At 31.9% G+C, this 19,609-nt stretch overlaps 1 protein-coding gene across 2 annotated transcripts; it reads left to right on the plus strand.

The window, feature by feature from the left end:
* Positions 1-9: 9 nt before the first annotated feature.
* LOC132740644 (alpha-aspartyl dipeptidase-like) lies at positions 10-18,255 on the plus strand. Of its 2 annotated transcripts, none has more exons than XM_060728587.1 (7): positions 10-165; positions 1,304-1,392; positions 2,557-2,631; positions 3,475-3,728; positions 4,609-4,668; positions 5,946-6,028; positions 16,731-18,255. In XM_060728587.1, exons 1-7 carry the CDS (start codon positions 74-76, stop codon positions 16,789-16,791), a joined length of 714 nt encoding a protein of 237 aa, XP_060584570.1. In that variant the 5' UTR covers positions 10-73; the 3' UTR covers positions 16,792-18,255. The 2 variants fall into 2 exon arrangements, with proteins under 2 accessions (XP_060584570.1, XP_060584571.1); XM_060728588.1 differs by lacking the exon at positions 16,731-18,255 and adding an exon at positions 7,007-8,122.
* The last annotated feature ends 1,354 nt before the right edge of the window (positions 18,256-19,609 follow it).

Genomic DNA, 19,609 nt, shown 5'->3' on the forward strand with positions numbered 1-19,609 from the left:
AGACTCGTACAAGTTCCGGTGAACTGTCATTTGGCGGGGAAAATTGTCATTAGCACTTTGGACTGTTACGAAGATGAGGCGTTTATTACTAATTTCAAACTCTACACTTCATGGAAGTGGATATCTAGACCACTGTAAAGATCAAATAAAGTCGTTTTTGACAGAGTATGTATTTTACTCGGCTGAAAATTATTGAAAAATACTTATTTATACCAAAGAGATGTGCAATTTTTGCAATCAATTTTCAACTTTCAGTTTTAAAGCAGCAACATTTATCAGACAGCTGATTAGTCCAACATTAGCTATTTTGTGTATTGGCAATATCTACCCTCTAGTATTGGGATTCTGACCCAGAACAAAAAAATCGCATTACCTTTTTTTAATAATTGTGTTAAAATTATTTTACTAATTAGCCAATTAAGAATATCTTGGAATTTTTAAACCACAGATATCTAGCATACTGGTTAAAATTATTTACTGGCTATAAAGGAAAAAAGTTCCTAAAGTTGATTTTTTAAAATCAGTTATTTCATGAAATAACAGGACTTCTATTATTTCATGAAATACTGTTTCATGAAATACCTGAAATGTTCAGGTAATTGTTTTATGAAATAACTGATTTCACAACTTTACTGACTTGTACATGTTAATTAATGATATAAAGTAATTTTGTCTTTATTTATTAAAGGGAGATGATTTTATGATATTATTATCATTATTGACCAGAGGAATTTACCAACTGCCTGTGCATTTGGCCAGGGATATAATTGTACATGTATCCCTGATTTGCAGATAGCTAAGTGTATTGTTTTATGATACATGTGTTCATTTGGTTTGATATACTATATGATTAGATTGAATTCTGAATGGAAACTACACTTGTATGGAACTTACTATAATCTCTTCCAGGAAATAATGCAATGCATGAAATATTAAAAATATTAATGGGCCAGTGAAAGTTTTTGTGAAAGTTTAAAAAACTGTTACCTTATGTGACTGAAAAAAACAACAACAAAAAAACAAGACCCGCTTACAAGTTATAAATTAATAAAATAAAAACTAAGGTGAAAGTTAATATTATTATTCTGTAATAAGTGCAAGATAAATTCCTCTGCAAGAAGAATAATGGAGCTCTGATATTTTGTAAACCATAGTATTTGTCAGACAGACTGCCTCTTGCTCACCAATTGATACTTCATATAGAACCAAAAATTTAGCATGTGATTAAAACAATGCCAGATAATAATTGTGTTACATATTTTTTTTATGTGATGAAAATTTATGATTTAATGTTACATTTCAGTAAAGTGAAAACTGTGTTGTTTGTACCATATGCTCTACATGATCGGGATCAGTATGCAAGTATTGCAAGAACAGCCTATAATTCTATAGGTACAGTACAAGTACATACTAAGTTGTTTCTGTCATTTTAAAGAGTCAGACATTATGCATCAAAATGATTTTTTTCTTAGGAAAAGGAAAACATAATGTTCTGACCTTCTATTGTGCCTTATTAGCAAAATTAAGAAAAAAATATTAACTTTAGTTAAAAAAGACAATAGAATCCAAGTAGAATTATTTAAAATTGATGCATGTATGGTATATACGAGGGGTTATCCAAAAATTCGTGGACTTTTTTTGTTGCGTAAAATATATTTGAGATATTAATTTAAAATTCCTACACTGCTTAGAAGAATTAATAACAAATAAACACAGAAAAATTCATGTGAGTAGCTTCAAAAATTACAACAATATTAAATTTTACATAAACACATGTCTGCGACAGCGGCGCACTCCAAAATGTTATTGACGTCAACGTCATAATATTAACGTACAACTTGTGCTTCAACGTTACGCAGTCAATGACGGTTACTGCTTCTCAAGGTAATGTCCATCACTAAAATTATTATGCCACTTTAACAATAAATGATCGTAAAATTTTCTTTTCTCTGTTCGTCTGCTGATTTCTATTAATGTTTTTGTAGGTGTCATTTTCAAATTACAACAAAAATTTATGATTATTTACGATCGTGCGATTTTCTAATTACCGCGTGTCAGTCATTTTCCCGTTGTAAACAATAAAGGCGTCTGGCGTTTCTAGTGATATCAACAAAAATAAACGGAAATGACGTTCATTATTTTAAAAAATTACTTAAATGACATCATAGAAGAAACATGCGATGCTTAGCGGTTTTTCTACGTTAAGTTTTTAATTTTTTAGCAAGAAATATCCGATGACTTACTGCGCTTTTCTACCGTGCGCCGGGTGCCGTGTATGTGCTAATTTAAAAGCAATATAAAATCATTATTTATAGACACAATTAACTGTTCCTTTCAAAATGTGTTGATAATATTCTAAAATGTATGCTGATAAATTTTCATTACAATACACGTTGGCGTTGAAGAGATATTTAAAAAGTCCACGAATTTTTGGATAACCCCTTGTATATTAACATGGTCTCAAGTAAAGTTATATAGGAATGTTGTAGGTTTAATAAGCTTATAAAATATTAGTATTAAAGCTTAGTAAAAGTAGCATCATAAAATATATTTCAGGTTTCAACTTAGAAAGTATACATGAGAAACCTAATGCTGTGGATGCTGTAAGACAAGCTGAGGCAATATTTATAGGTTAATTATAACTATATAGCTTACTTGGTAATCATATGAAAATAAAACAATAAATATAGTGATAATGTCTTAAAGTAATGTATCATTTATATTGTAAGTTGTCTTCTTAAAGTATTGCAGAAATAAATTCTCTTTCTTGTGTCCCTTGTGCTTTTGTAATCTATTGATAAATTGTTGTATTTTGTCCGTGATTGTTTTCTTGTTTGTCTGTCTGTCTGCAGGCGAAATTGACTTTTAGCCAATACCCATCAAATAACATCATTCTCATGCTAGGACAATCACATTAAGACATGATGTTCCTTGGACTAGTGTTTTTTCACAATATATTCCTGGATTAGAGCTCTATTTCATACTTGCAAACAATGTTTCTTGGAATGACTGTTGTTTCAAACTTGGATGCAATGTGCTTTATCATGACTTACTTTTGACCTTGACCTGTCATTGACCTTAACGTGTAATGTCAAATTTTAAAAATACTGGAAATTTCAGCTAAACATAGCTGTGTTGTTTTATACACACATTTTTTTATAGAATGAATTATTATTTTGTTTAGAATGAGTAGTTATTTTAAAAAGTGGGATATATTTGATCATTTGTTGGCATTCACATGGAAGGACATTGGTGACAGTATTATTTTTTCAAGCAGTTGCATATAGTCATTATAGTGACTGCCTTAACCTCCAGAATTTGTATTTGTGATTTCTTTTATCAGGCTAGATAATCATTTATAAACCATCTGTCTAAATACTGCAGGTTTTATAGATTGTATTGACCATGCTTAAAATAATACTTGTATCAGTTTTTGTAATAACAAAACTCTTTGTATTTACTATATGATTACAGGTGGTGGGAACACATTCCGTTTGCTTAAAACTTTGTATGATGAAAACATAGTTGATGAAATCCGCAAACGAGTGTTTGAAGACAGTATGCCGTATATCGGTTCCAGCGCTGGCTCTAATGTGGCCACCGTCAGCATCAACACGACCAATGATATGCCGATTGTGTATCCACCCTCATTTAAAGCTCTAGGATTGGTTCCCTTTAATATTAACGCCCATTACCAAGATCCTGATCCCAACAGTAAACATATGGGGGTAAGTTTAAGGTTTCATTGACAAATGAGTTAGTTATATTTGAATGAAACATTGAGCAGGTCTTTATTAATGGCTCACATTTTAAGTAAACTGAACATAGACTACATGAAGTAATTTTAGACATAAACCACTCATTAATTTTGCGACATTTGATGGAAGTAAATCATCTAGAATGCTGACTTTAATTTGCCAAACTTAGGTATTAGTCTGGTGACTTCCAGTGTCTATGTATTTCATTATTTCATATACAAAAAAGAATTAAGGTTTGTATAGTTCAAGTTAGGCACATTAAATTTTGTTCAAAGAAATAAATTTTCAGGTGTATATGTACAGTCAAACCTGTTATAAAGACCATCATAAGGAAATACAAGTGGTTTTTATGTGAGATGTACTCTGTTCAACTAAATTAGTGAACAGTTGTTGAAATAATTATGGTCTTTATTCACAGGGGATGTTTAACACAGGTTTGACACAGTTACCACAATAGAAATTTTACTTTATTTTAATAAGATTGATTTTGATTATTTTGATTAATATATTGCCATGACATTTAAATATTTTTGGGCATCCATGGCAAAGTTGTTTAGGTTATTAACTTTGAACAGTATGCCACTCACCACAGTGGTTTTAAATCCTGCAAAGGGCATTGGATTCTTTCATGTGAAGAAGGTTAGTATACTTCAGCTATAGCTCATTGGTTCTACTCAGGCTGCCACTTGTGTCTAAAATTATGCACAATTTCTAAGGAAACCTGAGATGTTCCTCCAGAAGTAAAGCTGAAATGTCACCAAATCATGACCTTGCTTAAACCAGGTGAAAATGAAAAACTTATGTTAAATACAAAGCTGGTTTGTCTTAAAATAGAAAAATTTCATTTTAGGAGACAAGGGAGCAAAGGATCAATCAGTATCATGAATATGAGGACTCACCTTCTGTATTAGTAAGTTGTTTACATCATATTACTATATATCTGAGTTTGTATTCTTAGTGTAGTTGAAAGATCATCATGTATACTTGCTGTGCATTATATACAACATAAAGAAGGAGTTACAGAAGTTTTTGATGTACTTATCTGTGCATCAGCATCATACTTTGGATAAGTTTTTGCATTCAAGTTGATATCTCCAAAACTATTGACCAGAATGTGTGTTGAAACTTCACAAATTTATTTGAGAGCATAATAAGAGGTCATGGTACAACATGTACAAGGCCATTAGCTCTAACATGGATTTTTGACATAATAATGGCCCTTTTTGAACTAAGAAAATTCTACATTATCCAGGTTCTTTTACTGTCAAGCACTGAGAATAATAATATCTGTCATATGTTGCGGTTCGGACCGGAATATCCGTCCCGAGGGGACCCGCCCATTGGACGGTAACAAGGCTTGCCGAGTTACAGCCCATGGGCGGGTACCCGAGGGACGGATATTCCGATCCGAAATGCAAACATATGTCAGATATTTTTTCTTGCATATTCTGCCATATTATTTTATATTTAAAATGGTTTACCTCAATATGATATTATGTTCATTGAAATTAAAGTCTTTTTTATTCCTAACTATTTTCTTACAATAGCGTATGAACTTACAACTTAAATAACAACGACGAAATGACATCATCCTAAGCACATATTTCCCTTCTAAAATGACGTCATTTTAATGCGTTTCTTTTATAAAGTGCTAAAATGACGTTGTATGACACGCGACTCATCTGGCATCCCCCATGCCAGATGAAATTTCCGGCATGGGTAAAACTCACGGAAACGCCAGTCTGCTATGCAAGAATTGTCAAGAAAGCACATTAATAAGACAATTTAATTTTCTCTACAACAAAGAATCAAAGTATTTAACAAGACTTAGATAGAAGAAATTAATTTATTACCTATAGGCTGAATGAAAAATGTATCCATATCTAAGGACTAATGTGCCTTTAAATGAGTAAGTATATTTCATTGTTAATGCAATGGAAACATTACAGTGATAGAATTTTGGCTATCAACTGTCTCTGACAATGATGCCTCACCTGAGGACCGAACCAGCCACCCATGGATTACTCATCCATTGCTCTCCCTATTGAATAAATGGGCATAGACAATAATGACTACTGAAGTAAAATAAAGATTAGATTTGGCAGAAAATTAAACATTATACTAAAGTAATGGTAAAGCAAAGCTAAAAACCTTACTTAGATAAATTTGTCATACTTTGTATTTTAGGGGATAAGAGAAGGTTGTATCCTGCATGTGGAGGGAGACAAAGCCACTCTGAAAGGTGTTACAAATGCAAGACTCTTTGAGAGGTAAACATCATGATCTATTTCTATATTTTATTTTATATATTTAGTCACATATTTCCTGTTAAACTAGTTTTTGCTAGTGAATTTTATAAATGCACAGAATGTAATGTTAAAGAGCCATGAAGCCTCAAAAATGGTAATAATTTGTTTTTCAAAAACGTTTTGTTTTTAATGTCATTTAACAGTGTCGAAGAAGTTATTCATTGGCTCTTTAAGTTAACAATCTTTTGCTACCTTTATGTGTTAGCAATTGTGTTTAACCATTAGTATAGAAATCAAATACCACTTTGTTTACATTTTGCTACCTTTATCAGGAATCATTTTAGATTTAACGCTATTATAACTCAAGGTGATGAACATGTAAAATGTTCGGAATCCATAATAACAATAATTTAAAATACATTTTTGCCTATGTCACCTGTGTAACATTAGGCCAGTCTCTTCACACTCAGGGACTTTGGATTCCTTCATGTGAGGAAGCTATATATGTATAAAATGCTACTTGTTTAAATGTAAGGAAATTATTTAAAAAAATTTTTTCTCTCTATTTTTTGCCTACTTTATAATAAAGCCAATATTTGGTTAAATTCATTTTGGACATATAACATGTTTGTCCAGTTCTTGAACAAAATGTCTCAACTTAAAACTTTCATAAAATAGCATTATTATCCAGAACAGTAAGTGAAAACTAACTAAAAGCAAATCAACCCGCTAAAGACTATGTAGATTTGCATTGGTCTACAATATCATTACAAAAATATAGTATTACATTTTTTTCCCCCAATTTTGGGCAAAGCATTGCAAAATTCCCAATCTCTAAAGGATAGGTCATGTTCATAAAAGAATGAAAATTATGAAACTTGAAATTTGAACACAAAATTTACAATTCAGGCATTGAAAGCTTTTGACATTTCCAATTATTTTTGAATGTTGTTTACTGTATATAATAAGCATGACAGATTTTCTGACTTTATTTTTCAGAGAAAAGGAGCCTGTTGAGTATGACAGTGGATCAGACATGAGCTTTCTACTGAAAGTATAAAAACATTGACTATGTGGTTTGGTCATTTCTCATCCAGCTGATGATGTATTGACTAAGAAATCTGTACAACAGCTCTTACTTAAAGTGTATAAAGCTTATATATATATATATATATCAGATGCAAAAATTATTGTTTGTATTTTAAAAAAAAAACACTTCAGAAATGTTTGTATGAAATAAAAATGGCAATAAACTGCCTTAAAGCGAGTGGTGCATGCACAGTCAAACCCTACTTAAAATAGCAATATAATATTTTGTTTCAGAATATTTTATTTTGTACATCTTTTATGTTTTAAATAACAGAGACATTCTATGTTACAACTTTTTCTGGAATCAACCATATAATAATGGAACCAATATAATTTTACTTTTAAAGATATTTCATAAGATATAGATTTATACCCTTTAATGAGTGAAGAAATATGCTTATGCTTTAATACATAATGTGCAATTTTCCAGCAGAATATATATTCTATTGTTATATCTCCAATGATTGTAGCTAGTAAAAGAGGTCAGGTATTACACTGTTTAAATCAGAGTTTTAAATGTAAGTGTTTTAGAATAGATATAAAACTATTAACATGTAAAAGTTAAAATTAAATTGTTGAATTATTTTATTGTTAATAAATAAGTGACTGATTGATTGAAAACCATGGAACAAACAATACAACAAAATCATGGTTTTTTAGGGACTTTCCAGTCCTGGTTTGATGATTGTCCAGTTTTAGTGGTCCCAATCCTAGTTGTAAGTGAAACTAGAAGATTCATTTCATTCATTCATAGAATTGTTTATTTGTTAGGGGTGACATATATGGACCAATTACATATAATTATGTCAATGCAAAGGAATAACTTGAGCTTGACTATTCAAAGAATGGTGTGGCTTATTTTCCTACTAACCTTTGTGTCGGTGAAACACTTTTTTAGGGTCTATATTAGGCCCTTTACTCTTCACTTTTTACATGTGACTTTTTGTACAACTTTTTATCTCATCAACCACTAAAGATATTTGCTTGTAACTTCAGGCATGGCTTTGAGATATAATTGGAGGTCAATGTCAAAATCAATTAACTTTTGCATGGAAATTTACTGACTAATGACCCCTTGTGAACTTCAAATATTCCTCATTAAAGTTTTTTGCACATTATGGATCTTCAAACTAATGAAGATATTCAATTGAATATAATTATGTCTTCAGGATCATAATTTGTCAGTAATTTACTTTATTTTAAGTATGTCCTAGTTTTTTAGCTCACCTGTCACACAGTGACAGGGTGAGCTTTTGTGATCGCTTTTCATCCGTCGTCCGTCCGTCGTCCGTCCGTAAACTTTTACTTTAAATGACATCTCCTCATAAACCACTAAGCCAATTTCATCCAAACTTCACAGGAATGTTCCTTTGGTGGTCACCTTTAAAATTGTTCAAAGAATTTAATTCCATGCAGAACTCTGGTTGCCATGGCAACCAAAAGAAAAAACTTTAAATATCTTCTTTTAAAAAACCATAAGAGCTAGAGCTTAGATATTTGGCATGAAACATCTTATAGTGAGTGTCTACCAAGTTTGTTCAAATAAAAGGCCTGGGGTCAAAATTGGCCCCGCCCCGGGGGGTCATTGATTTTCCCTATATGCATATAGTAAAAACTTAAAAAATCTTCTTTTAAAGAACGCAAAGAGCTAGAGCTAAGATATTTAGCATCAAACATGTTCTAATAGGTGTCTACCAAGTTTGTTCAAATAAAAGCCCTGGGGTCAAAATTGCCCCGCCCCAGGGGGTCATTGATTTTCCCTATATGCATATAGTAAAAACTTAAAAAAATCTTCTTTTAAAGAACCAAAAGAGTTAGAGCTAAGATACTTAGCATGAAACATGTTCTAATAAGTGTCTACCAAGTTTGTTCAAATAAAAGCCCTGGGGTCAAAATTGGCCCTGCCCCGGGGGGTCATTGATTTTCCCTATATGCATATAGTAAAAACTTAAAAAATCTTCTTTTAAAGAACTCAAAGAGCTATGGCTAAGATATTTAGCATCAAACATCTTTTAGTGAGTGTCTACAAAGTTTGTTCAAATAAAAGACCTGGGGTCAAAATTGGCCCCACCCCGTGGGTCATTGATTTTCTTTATATGTGTATAGCAAAAACTTAAAATCTTCTTTGAAAAAACCCAAATAGCTAGAGTTTAGAATTTAAGCATGAAACATCTTCTAGTAAGTGTCTACAAAGTTTGTTCAAATAAAAGCCCTGGGGTCAAAACTGGCCCGGCCCCAGGGGTGTCATTGTTTTTAACTATATGTGTATATAAAAAACTTTAAAAAAATCTTCTTTTAAAAAGCCCAATGAGCAAGAGCTTAGATGTTTAGCATGAAACATCTTCTTATGGGTGTCTACCAAGTTTGTGCAAATAAAAGCCCTGCAACGATGGGGGGGGGGGGGGGGTTGGGGGCCTATATACAGGTGAGCGACCTCAGGGCCATCATGGCCCTCTTGTTTTATTGATCTTCCTGTTTTGTTAGTTCCTACATTGTCCGGGCTCTTGTTTTAAGCACAATAACTCTTGTTATAATTTTACAACATATTTTTGGAAGTATTTTCTTGTGATGACAAAACATGTGTCTATATGCAATCAATCATTTTCCTTAGGTTGATAAGGTTGATATTAATTTTTATTTTGTACATTAACAATAATGTAGAAATATATATTTATGTATATATATGTTTTTGTTATATTTTTGTTAAAAGCCCTTATGTCAAAATTAGCTCCACCCCAGGGGATCATTGATTTTTCTTATATGTATATAACTTAAAAGATCTTCTTAAACGCCCAAAGACCTTAGATATTTAGCATGAAACATCTTCTAGTGGGTGTCTACCAAGTTTGTTCATATAGTAAAAACAAAACAAAACCTTCTTTAATTATACTATAAAGGATTTAGCTTAGATATTTGGTATGAAACACTGTCTGGTGGACCTCTACAAAAATTGTTGAAATTATAGCCCTTAGGTCAAGATTTGCCCCACTTGGAGGAACATAGATTTTCCTTATATATTTGTATTTATATAGTAAAAACTTTAAAACAATTTCTTCTCTCAAACTACAAGAGTTTAAGCTTAGTCTTGTTGCATGAAACATTATTTAGCAGTACACGTAGTGTGTTCAAATTATAGCCCTTGGATAAAAATTGCCCGGTCCCAGGGTCGGGCTTTTCCTGATATTGTAAATTCTTCAAAAATCTCCTTGAAAACTACAAGGGCTCTACCTTATGGTATTTAACATGAAACATAGGTGAGCTTCTGTTAAAAAATATTCAAATTATCGCCCTAGAGTGAAAATTGGCCCCTTTCTTCTCTAAGCAACCAGTGACTTTTCAAAGAAACCATTGACTCCAATAGTGACCATTGACTTTCAATAGCAACCATACATTTCAAAAGCAACCAGTGACTTTTAATTACAACCACTGACTTCCATAGCAGCAAGTTACTTCTCATAGCAACCTGTGACTTTACATGACAGCCAGCGACTTTTCAATGGCTGTTTTCATTAAAAAGCCTTTTGTTACAAGTTCAAACTGCTTTGACACTATAAAAAAGCTCAATTACTGATCAAACCGAGCACAAATGTTAACTGGACCATAGCCTTTGTAACAGCATGCTCAATCTTAAATTTTCATGTACCATGGCAAGGGGTGGGGGAGGGGGGCAACTCAGATTGCCAAAAATCACTATTTTGCCTTGAGTTTTTCCATCAATGATTTCAAAGTGCTGCAAATTCTCAATGGATTAAGATAGAGTCAAAGGCTTTTCAATGTTGGTTACACATTCCATTAAGATTGACCTTTAGCCATTTTTATCCTTTTATTTTATGCATGAAATTGCAGACCATACATGTAAGCAGCCATAACTACATAGATTGGATTATCTACATGAATGACAGCATTGATGCGTATTACTGCCTTTTTGTGGCTGGTGCATGTACATAGTTTAAATGTGTTCTGATGTCTCCACCGTTTCATGGTACCTCGCATATGGACACCATGAGGAGTGGTGAGACTCAGTCAGGAGTGAGAAATTGGGCTGATAATCTTGCTGACCATGTAGCGGTATTTTGAAATTGATAGCCATTCAATACAGTGTGAAAGAGAATTGTTAAAAGTAACAGTAATAGAGACAATGCTAAACTAAATTTTTAATTGTAGACTTCTTTATGTTAAATGTTTAATTTACAATCATTATATAGATGTAAGGGCATATTGGAATGATATAAACCAAAATTTACTTAGGGTTGTTTTATGTCACATTAATTATGGATACATGTAAATAAATGTTTTTATGCCCCCGAAGGGTGGCATATTAAAATCGAACCGTCCGTCTGTCTGTCAGTCTGTCATTCCGTCAGTCATTCAGGCTTTATACATATAGACAGTGGTGGTCGTGTCCGCTCTAAAACTTCAGTATGCATGAAAGGATTTTAATTTTTCTTTCATATATGAAATAACCATAGATGTATGGTGTGTCGCGAACAAGACTGGTTTCTATGACTTAGGTCAAGGTCACTGTAGGGGTTCAAACTTTGTCAATTTTGATATTAATATACATATAGGCAGAGATGGTTGTGTCTGCTCTGAAACTAATATGAATGAAAGGATTATATTTTTTATTTCACATATGAAATTATCATAAATGTATGATGTGTTGCCCTTAAGACCCGTGTTCCTACGCCTTAGTTTAAGGTCACTGCTGGGGCTTAAACTTTTTCAATATTTATGTTATATATGTACATATAAATGGTGGTTGTTGTGTCCGCTCTGTAACTTCCTTATACATGAAAGTTTCAATTTTTATTTAAAAATATAAAGTCACCATAGATGGACAGTGTGTTGTGAACAAGACCTAGGTTTCTTTGTATAACATATAGTTCACTGCTGGGGTTCGAACTTTGTCAATTTTTACCACCACACTTAACATGTAATAAGTGGTTTATAACTAGAATCCTTCGGGGGCATTTGTCACGTTCTGTGACAGTTCTTGTTTTTTCTCAGTTCTCATATCGTCATAAATCATTACATTACATTTGTAATAAAAGTCTGATTTCCATAATTATAAATAACACAAATCGTTTTCTGGATTTGGCTGTATCATAATTCATAAAAGAAAATAGTATCAAATTTGCAGTTCAGTATCAAATATTGCGTATACTCCGAAAGAGCATACAGTCAAACATTATTTTTACTTGACAAAAAAAAAATCTAACATACTTTTATATCTATTAATTTATTTAATTTAGTCGGACTTTTACACTTTACATTGGAATAAGTCAATAATTCCTAGTATTTACAAACTATTTGCTTACATGTATATAGTTACTCAGTGTTAGTTTAGTTAAAGCTGCATGCCTCCAGATGAGCAAAAATATTTTATAAAATCAAACTTGAGAAAAAATGTACTGAGATTTTAAGAAAAGCAAAGAAATTCAAGATCAAAGTAAAAATTCTTGTTATGTACGATTTATGTCTGATTTTTGCAGTATTTTTCACCTTATTTCTACTGCGTTACTAAGGCAGTAAGGGCTTTTCATGCATATTTTGACCTATTTTTTGTAATGAACGTGGGTTGTAAGTGTCATTGATAATGTGTAAATTGCTTTCTTTAATTTACTATAAAATAATATACATTTTATTTCATTTTCAAAATTTTCACAAAAAATAGCATTAATCTGGAGGCGTGCTGCTTTAAGTTAGACAGAAATACCTATCTGTTTTGTGTTTATAATAATAATAATAATTATTATTATTATTAAATAATAATAATAATAATAATAATTATTATTATTATTATTATTATGTTCAACGTCCTTGTCAAAAGACTGACTAAAAAGGCCGTTAAAATTGCGATTGATTCTATACATCCTTATTTTAAGCATTAGGTAAGAGGTAGATGAATAAAACAAGCAAATTCGACATTTATTATTAAAAAATGAACAAACTTACAGTATTTATAAAAATGAAAATAAATACATTTAGTTAGGCAAAAAATAATATGCATTCACATTTTCATTTCTATATATCCGAATTTGGAATATCCGAGATGAGCCCCATTTATCTTTTATATTAGTTTTGTGACACAATAGTCTAATTTTAACTAAATTATAATTTTGTTTACAATATATAAGAAATATATTGCTATCTTTATGAGTTTAATTCAGTCAAACACACAAATTTATAAGTCTTGTATGAAACAGTTGTCGTCAAATCTGTGATTTAATTGAATTAAACAGGTGCTCTAATTATGACGTCATTATGTCGTCATAGTAACCAGACATGCCTAATAAATGTCAATTTTGAAAATGTAACACATTGTACTATACACCTTTAAGTTTTTATCAATATCTAAGATGGGGCCATTTTTGGTGCTTAGTGAACCTTGCTCTTTCTCTGCAAGTGACTGGTTTTTAATCCCACACAATTTCTGAGACATAATAAGACAATAAGATTCAATGTCTTAATTAGCTCATTTGTCATAGAGAAATCTTGCTCATCTGAATGAGAGACCCCTTGAAAACATATCCAATGCTCTCCGTATTTAGCTACTTAGCCAGTGTACATAATGTTAAAAGTTTTGTTTGTGTGTTTTTCTTGATATTTAACTTATGTTTTTGGTCTATATCTCAATCCACCAAGCTGGCTTCCCTGGATAACATACCAGTAATTACCAATTTCTCAGCAAGTGACCAACTTTTGATCCAATATGATTTCTGAATCAGCAGTATGAAATGTGACCACTAGACTCAATGTCAACTGTCTCTATGCCTGACCTAAGGATCAAATTATCCACCCCTGGATTACTCATCCATTGCTCTTCTATTGAATTAATGGGCATAGACAATAATGACTACTGAAGTCAAAAAAAAGTTGAATTTGACAGAAAATTAAATATTATATTTTAATTTAATTTTAATGATAAAGCAAAGCTAAAAATCTTACATAGATAAATTTGTCATACTTTGTATTTTAGGGGATAAGAGAAGGTTGTATCCTGCATGTGGAGGGAGACAAAGCCACTCTGAAAGGTGTTACAAATGCAAGACTCTTTGAGAGGTAAACATCTTGATCTATTTCTATATTTTATTTTATTTATTTAGTCACATATTTCCTGTTAAACTAGTGTTTGCTAGTTTATTTTATAAATGCACAGAATGTCACATTAAAGAGCCATGAAGCCTCAAAAATGGTAATATTTTTGTTTTTCAAAAGTGTTTTGTTATGTCCTTAACAGCGTTGAAGAAGTTATTCATTGGCTCTTTAAGTTAGCAATCTTTTGCTACCTTTATGTGTTAGCAATTGTGTTTAACCATTAGTATAGAAATCAAAATACCACTTTGTTTACATTTTGCTACCTTTATCAGGAATCATTTTAGATTTAACGCTATTATAACTCAAGGTGATGAACATGTAAAATGTTCAGAATCCATAATAACAACAATTTAAAATACATTTTTATGCTCCCCGAAAAAATTTCGGGGGAGCATATAGTCGCCGCCTTGTCCGTCCGTCCGTCCATCTTTCCGTCCGTCCGTCCGTCCATCCCCTTTTCTTGTCCGGGACATAACTTTGAAACAACAAGAGGTATCAACATGAAACTTTGTAGGTAGATAGATCTCATTGAGTAGGTGTGCAGTGCACAAGAACCGTAACTCTGCCTTGCCTAATTTGTGAATTATCCCCCTTTGTTTATTTTACACTTTGAACTTTGTCCGGAACATAACTCTAAAAGTATAAGAGGTATCAACATGAAACTTTGTAGGTAGATAGATCTCATTGAGTAGGTGTGCAGTGCACAAGAACCGTAACTCTGCCTTGCCTAATTTTTGAATTATTCCCCTTTGTTTATTTTACACTTTGAACTTTGTCCGGGACATAACTCTAAAAGTATAAGAGGTATCAACATGAAACTTTGTAGGTAGATAGATCTCATTGAGTAGGTGTGCAGTGCACAAGAACCGTAACTCTGCCTTGCCTAATTTTTTAATTATCCCCCTTTGTTTATTTTACACTTTGAACTTTGTCCGGGACATAACTCTAAAAGTATAAGAGGTATCAACATGAAACTTTGTAGGTAGATAGATCTCATTGAGTAGGTGTGCAGTGCACAAGAACCGTAACTCTGCCTTGTCTAATTTTTTAATTATCCCCCTTTGTTTATTTTACACTTTGAACTTTGTCCGGGACATAACTCTAAAAGTATAAGAGGTATCAACATGAAACTTTGTAGGTAGATAGATCTCATTGAGTAGGTGTGCAGTGAACAAGAACCTTAACTCTGCCTTGCCTAATTTTTGAATTATTCCCCTTTGTTTATTTTTACACTTTGAACTTTGTCCGGGACATAACTCTTAATGTATAAGAGATATCAACATGAAACTTTGCAGGTAGATAGATCTCATTGAGTAAGTTTGCAGTGCACAAGAACTGTAACACTGTCTTGCCTACTTTTGGAGTTTTTGCCCTTTGTTCATTTTGACACTTTGAACTTTGTCTGGGACATTACTCTAAAATTATAAGAGATATCAACATGAAACTTTGTAGATAGATAGGTCTCATTGAATGGAAGTGCAGTGCTTAAGAATCATTACTCTGCCTTGCCTTATTTTGAAGAAATTGCCCTTTGTTTATTTTTACTTTTTGACTTTTGTCCTGGACATTATTTTAAAACTATTAGAGATATCAACATGAAACTTTGTAGGTAGCTAGATATAATTGGATAGAACTGCAATGCTTAAAGAACCTAAACAAAGCCTGGTCTAATTTTGGAGTTATTGCCCTTTGTTCATTTTTACACTTTGACTTTTACCCGGGACATAACTCTGATATCATCAGGAAACTTTATAGATAGATAGATCTCATTGAATAGAAGTGCATTGCAAAAAAACATAACACCGCTTTGCCTAATTTTGGAGTTTTTGCCCTTTGTTCATTTTTTTTATACTTTCCTGTGTCCAGAACCTTCTCGGGGAGCATCACCCGGTTCAACCGGTTCTTGTTGCCTATGCCACCTGTGTAACATTAGGCCAGTCTCTTCACACTTAGGGACTTTGGATTCCTTCATGTGAGGAAGCTATATATATATATATATATATATATATATATATATATATATATATATATATATATATATATATATATATATATATATATACATACTTGTTTAAATGTATGGAAATTATTTAAGGTTCTTTTTTCTCTCTCTTTTTTTTGCCTACTTTATTATAAAGCCAATATTTGGTTATATTCATGTTGGACATAATAACATGTATGTCCAGTTCTTGAACAAAATGTCTCAACTTAAAATAGCATTATTATCCAGAACACTAAGTTATAACTAACAAAAAGCAAATGTATACCCACTAAAGACTGTGTAATTTGATCTACAATATCATTGCAAATATCATGAAATATGAAACATTTATTGTTCCCGATTTTTGGCATTCATTGCAAAATTCTCATCTCTAAAGTATAGGTCATGTTCATAAGAGAATAAAAATTATGAAACTTGAAAATGAACACAAAAATGCCAGGTCAATCATTGAAAGCTTTTGACATTTCCAAATATTTTTGAACGTTGTTAGTGGTATATAATAAGCATGATAGATTTTCTGACTTTATTTTTCAGAGGAAAGGAGCCTGTTGAATATGACAGTGGATCAGATATGAGCTTTCTACTGAAAGTATAAAAACATTAACTATCTGGTTAGGCCATTTCTCATCCAGCTGATGATGTATTGACTAAGAAATCTGTACAACAGCTCTTACTTAAAGTGTATAAAGCTTATATATATCTGATGCAAAAATTATTGTTTGTATTTTTAAAAAAAAAAACACTTCAGAAATGTTTGTATGAAATAAAAATGGCAATAAATTGCCTTAAAGTGAGTGGTGCATGCACAGTCAAACCCTATTTAAAATAGCAATATAATATTTTGTCTCAGAATATTTTTTTCTGTTTACGTACAACTTTTATGTGTATTAAATAACAGAGACATTCTATGTTACAACTTTTTCTGGAATCAACCATATAATAATGGAACCAATATAATTTTACTTTTAAAGATATTTCATAAGATATAGATTTATACCCTTTAATGAGTGAAGAAATATGCTAATGCTTTAATTTTATTATTTTTAACATAATATGCAATATTCCAGCAGAATATATATTCTATTGTTATATCTCCAATGATTATAGCTAGTAAAAGAGGTCAGGTATTACACTGTTTAAATTAGAGTTTTTAATGTCAGTGTTTTAGAATAGATATAAAATTATTAACTTGTAAAAGTTAAAATTAAATTATTGAATTATTTTATTGTTGACTGATTGATTGAAAACCATTGAACAAACAATACAACAAAATCATGGTTATTTAGGGAATTTCCAGTCCTGGTTTGATGATTGTCCAGTTTTGGTGGTCCCAGTCCTAGCTGTAAATGAAACTAGAAGATTCATTTCATTCGTTCATAGAATTGTTTATTTGTTAGGGGTGACATATATGGACCAATTACATATAATTATGTCAATGCAAAGGAATAACTTGAGCTTGACTATTCAAAGAATGGTGTGGCTTATTTTCCTACTAATCTTTGTGTTGGTGAAACACTTTTTAGGGTCTATATTAGGCCCTTTACTCTTCACTTTTTACATGCGACTTTTTATCTCATCAACCACTAAAGATATTTGCTTGTAACTTCAGACATGGCTTTGAGATATAATTGGAGGTCAATGTCAAAATCAATTAACTTTTGCATGGAAATTTACTGACTAATGACCCTTGTGAACTTCAAATATTCCTCATTAAAGTTTTTTGCACATTATGGATCTTCAAAACTACTGAAGATATTCATTTGAATACAATTATGTCTTCAGGATCATAATTTGTCAGTAATTTACATAATCATAAGCATGTCCTAGTTTTCTTTAATGAAATCTTCCTGTTTTGTTAGTTCCTACATTGTCCGGGCTCTTTTTTTAAGCACAATAACTCTTGTTATAATTTTACAACATATTTTTGGAAGTATTTTCTTGTGATGACAAAACATGTGTCTATATGCAATCACTCATTTACTTAAGGTTGATAAGGTTGATATTAATTTTTATTTTGTACATTAACAATAATGTAGAAATATATATTTATGTATATATATATGTTTTTGTTATATTTTTGTTAAAAGCCCTTATGTCAAAATTAGCTCCACCCCAGGGGATCATTGATTTTTCTTATATGTATATAACTTAAAAGATCTTCTTAAACGCCCAAAGACCTTAGATATTTAGCATGAAACATCTTCTAGTGGGTGTCTACCAAGTTTGTTCATATAGTAAAAACAAAACAAAATCTTCTTTAATTATACTATAAAGGATTTAGCTTAGATATTTGGTATGAAACACTGTCTGGTGGACCTCTACAAAAATTGTTCAAATTATAGCCCTTAGGTCAAGATTTGCCCCACTTGGAGGAACATAGATTTTCCTTATACATTTGTATTTATATAGTAAAAACTTTAAAACAATTTCTTCTCTCAAACTACAAGAGTTTAAGCTTAGTCTTGTTGCATGAAACATTATTTAGTAGTACACGTAGTGTGTTCAAATTATAGCCCTTGGATAAAAATTTCCCCTATTTCCTGATATAGTAAATTCTTCAAAAATCTCCTTGAAAACTACAAGGGCTCTACCTTATGGTATTTAATATGAGACATAAGTGAGCTTCTGTAAAAAAATGTTCAAATTAACGCCCTAGAGTGAAAATTGGCCTTTTCCTTCTCTTAGCAACCAGTGACTTTTCAAAGTAACCATTGACTCCAATAGTGACCATTGACTTACAATAGCAACCATACATTTCAAAAGCAAACAGTGACTTATAATAACAACCACTGACTTCCATAGCAACCAGTTACTTCTCATAGCAACCAGTTTCTTCTCATAGCAACCAGTGACTACATGACAGCCAGTGACTTTTCAGTTGCTGTTTTCATTGAAAAGCCTCTTGTTACAAGTTCAAACTGCTTTGACACTATAAAAAAGCTCAATTACTGATCAAACTGAGCACAAATGTTAACTGGACCATAGCCTTTATAACAGCATACTCAATCTTAAATTTTCATGTACCATGGCAAGGGGTGGGGGGGGGGGCATCTCAGATTGCCAAAAATCACTATTTTGCCTTGAGTTTTTCCATCAATGATTTCAAAGTGCTGCAAATTCTCAATGGATTAAGATAGAGTCAAAGGCTTTTCAATGTTGGTTACACATTCCATTAAGATTGACCTTTAGCCATTTTTAGCCTCTCACGAGTCCCAAGATTTTCTTGGCGATGTGGTGGGCCAATGCCCCCTTCAAACCCCCAAGCAGAAGGGGGCACATCCCCATCTGGCATCCCCTTGATGTACATTTTTGAAAGGGGGGGCAGTGCTGAAAATGATCACTTTTTTCAACATTTCTCAAATGAAAACAAGTGTTTAGGGTCAAAATAGGGCACCATCTTTTCACTATTTTGG

The sequence above is a fragment of the Ruditapes philippinarum genome, unplaced genomic scaffold (genome assembly GCF_026571515.1).
Source record: "Ruditapes philippinarum isolate M1 unplaced genomic scaffold, ASM2657151v2 ctg6297_1_1_1_1, whole genome shotgun sequence".
Taxonomy (NCBI): domain Eukaryota; kingdom Metazoa; phylum Mollusca; class Bivalvia; order Venerida; family Veneridae; genus Ruditapes; species Ruditapes philippinarum.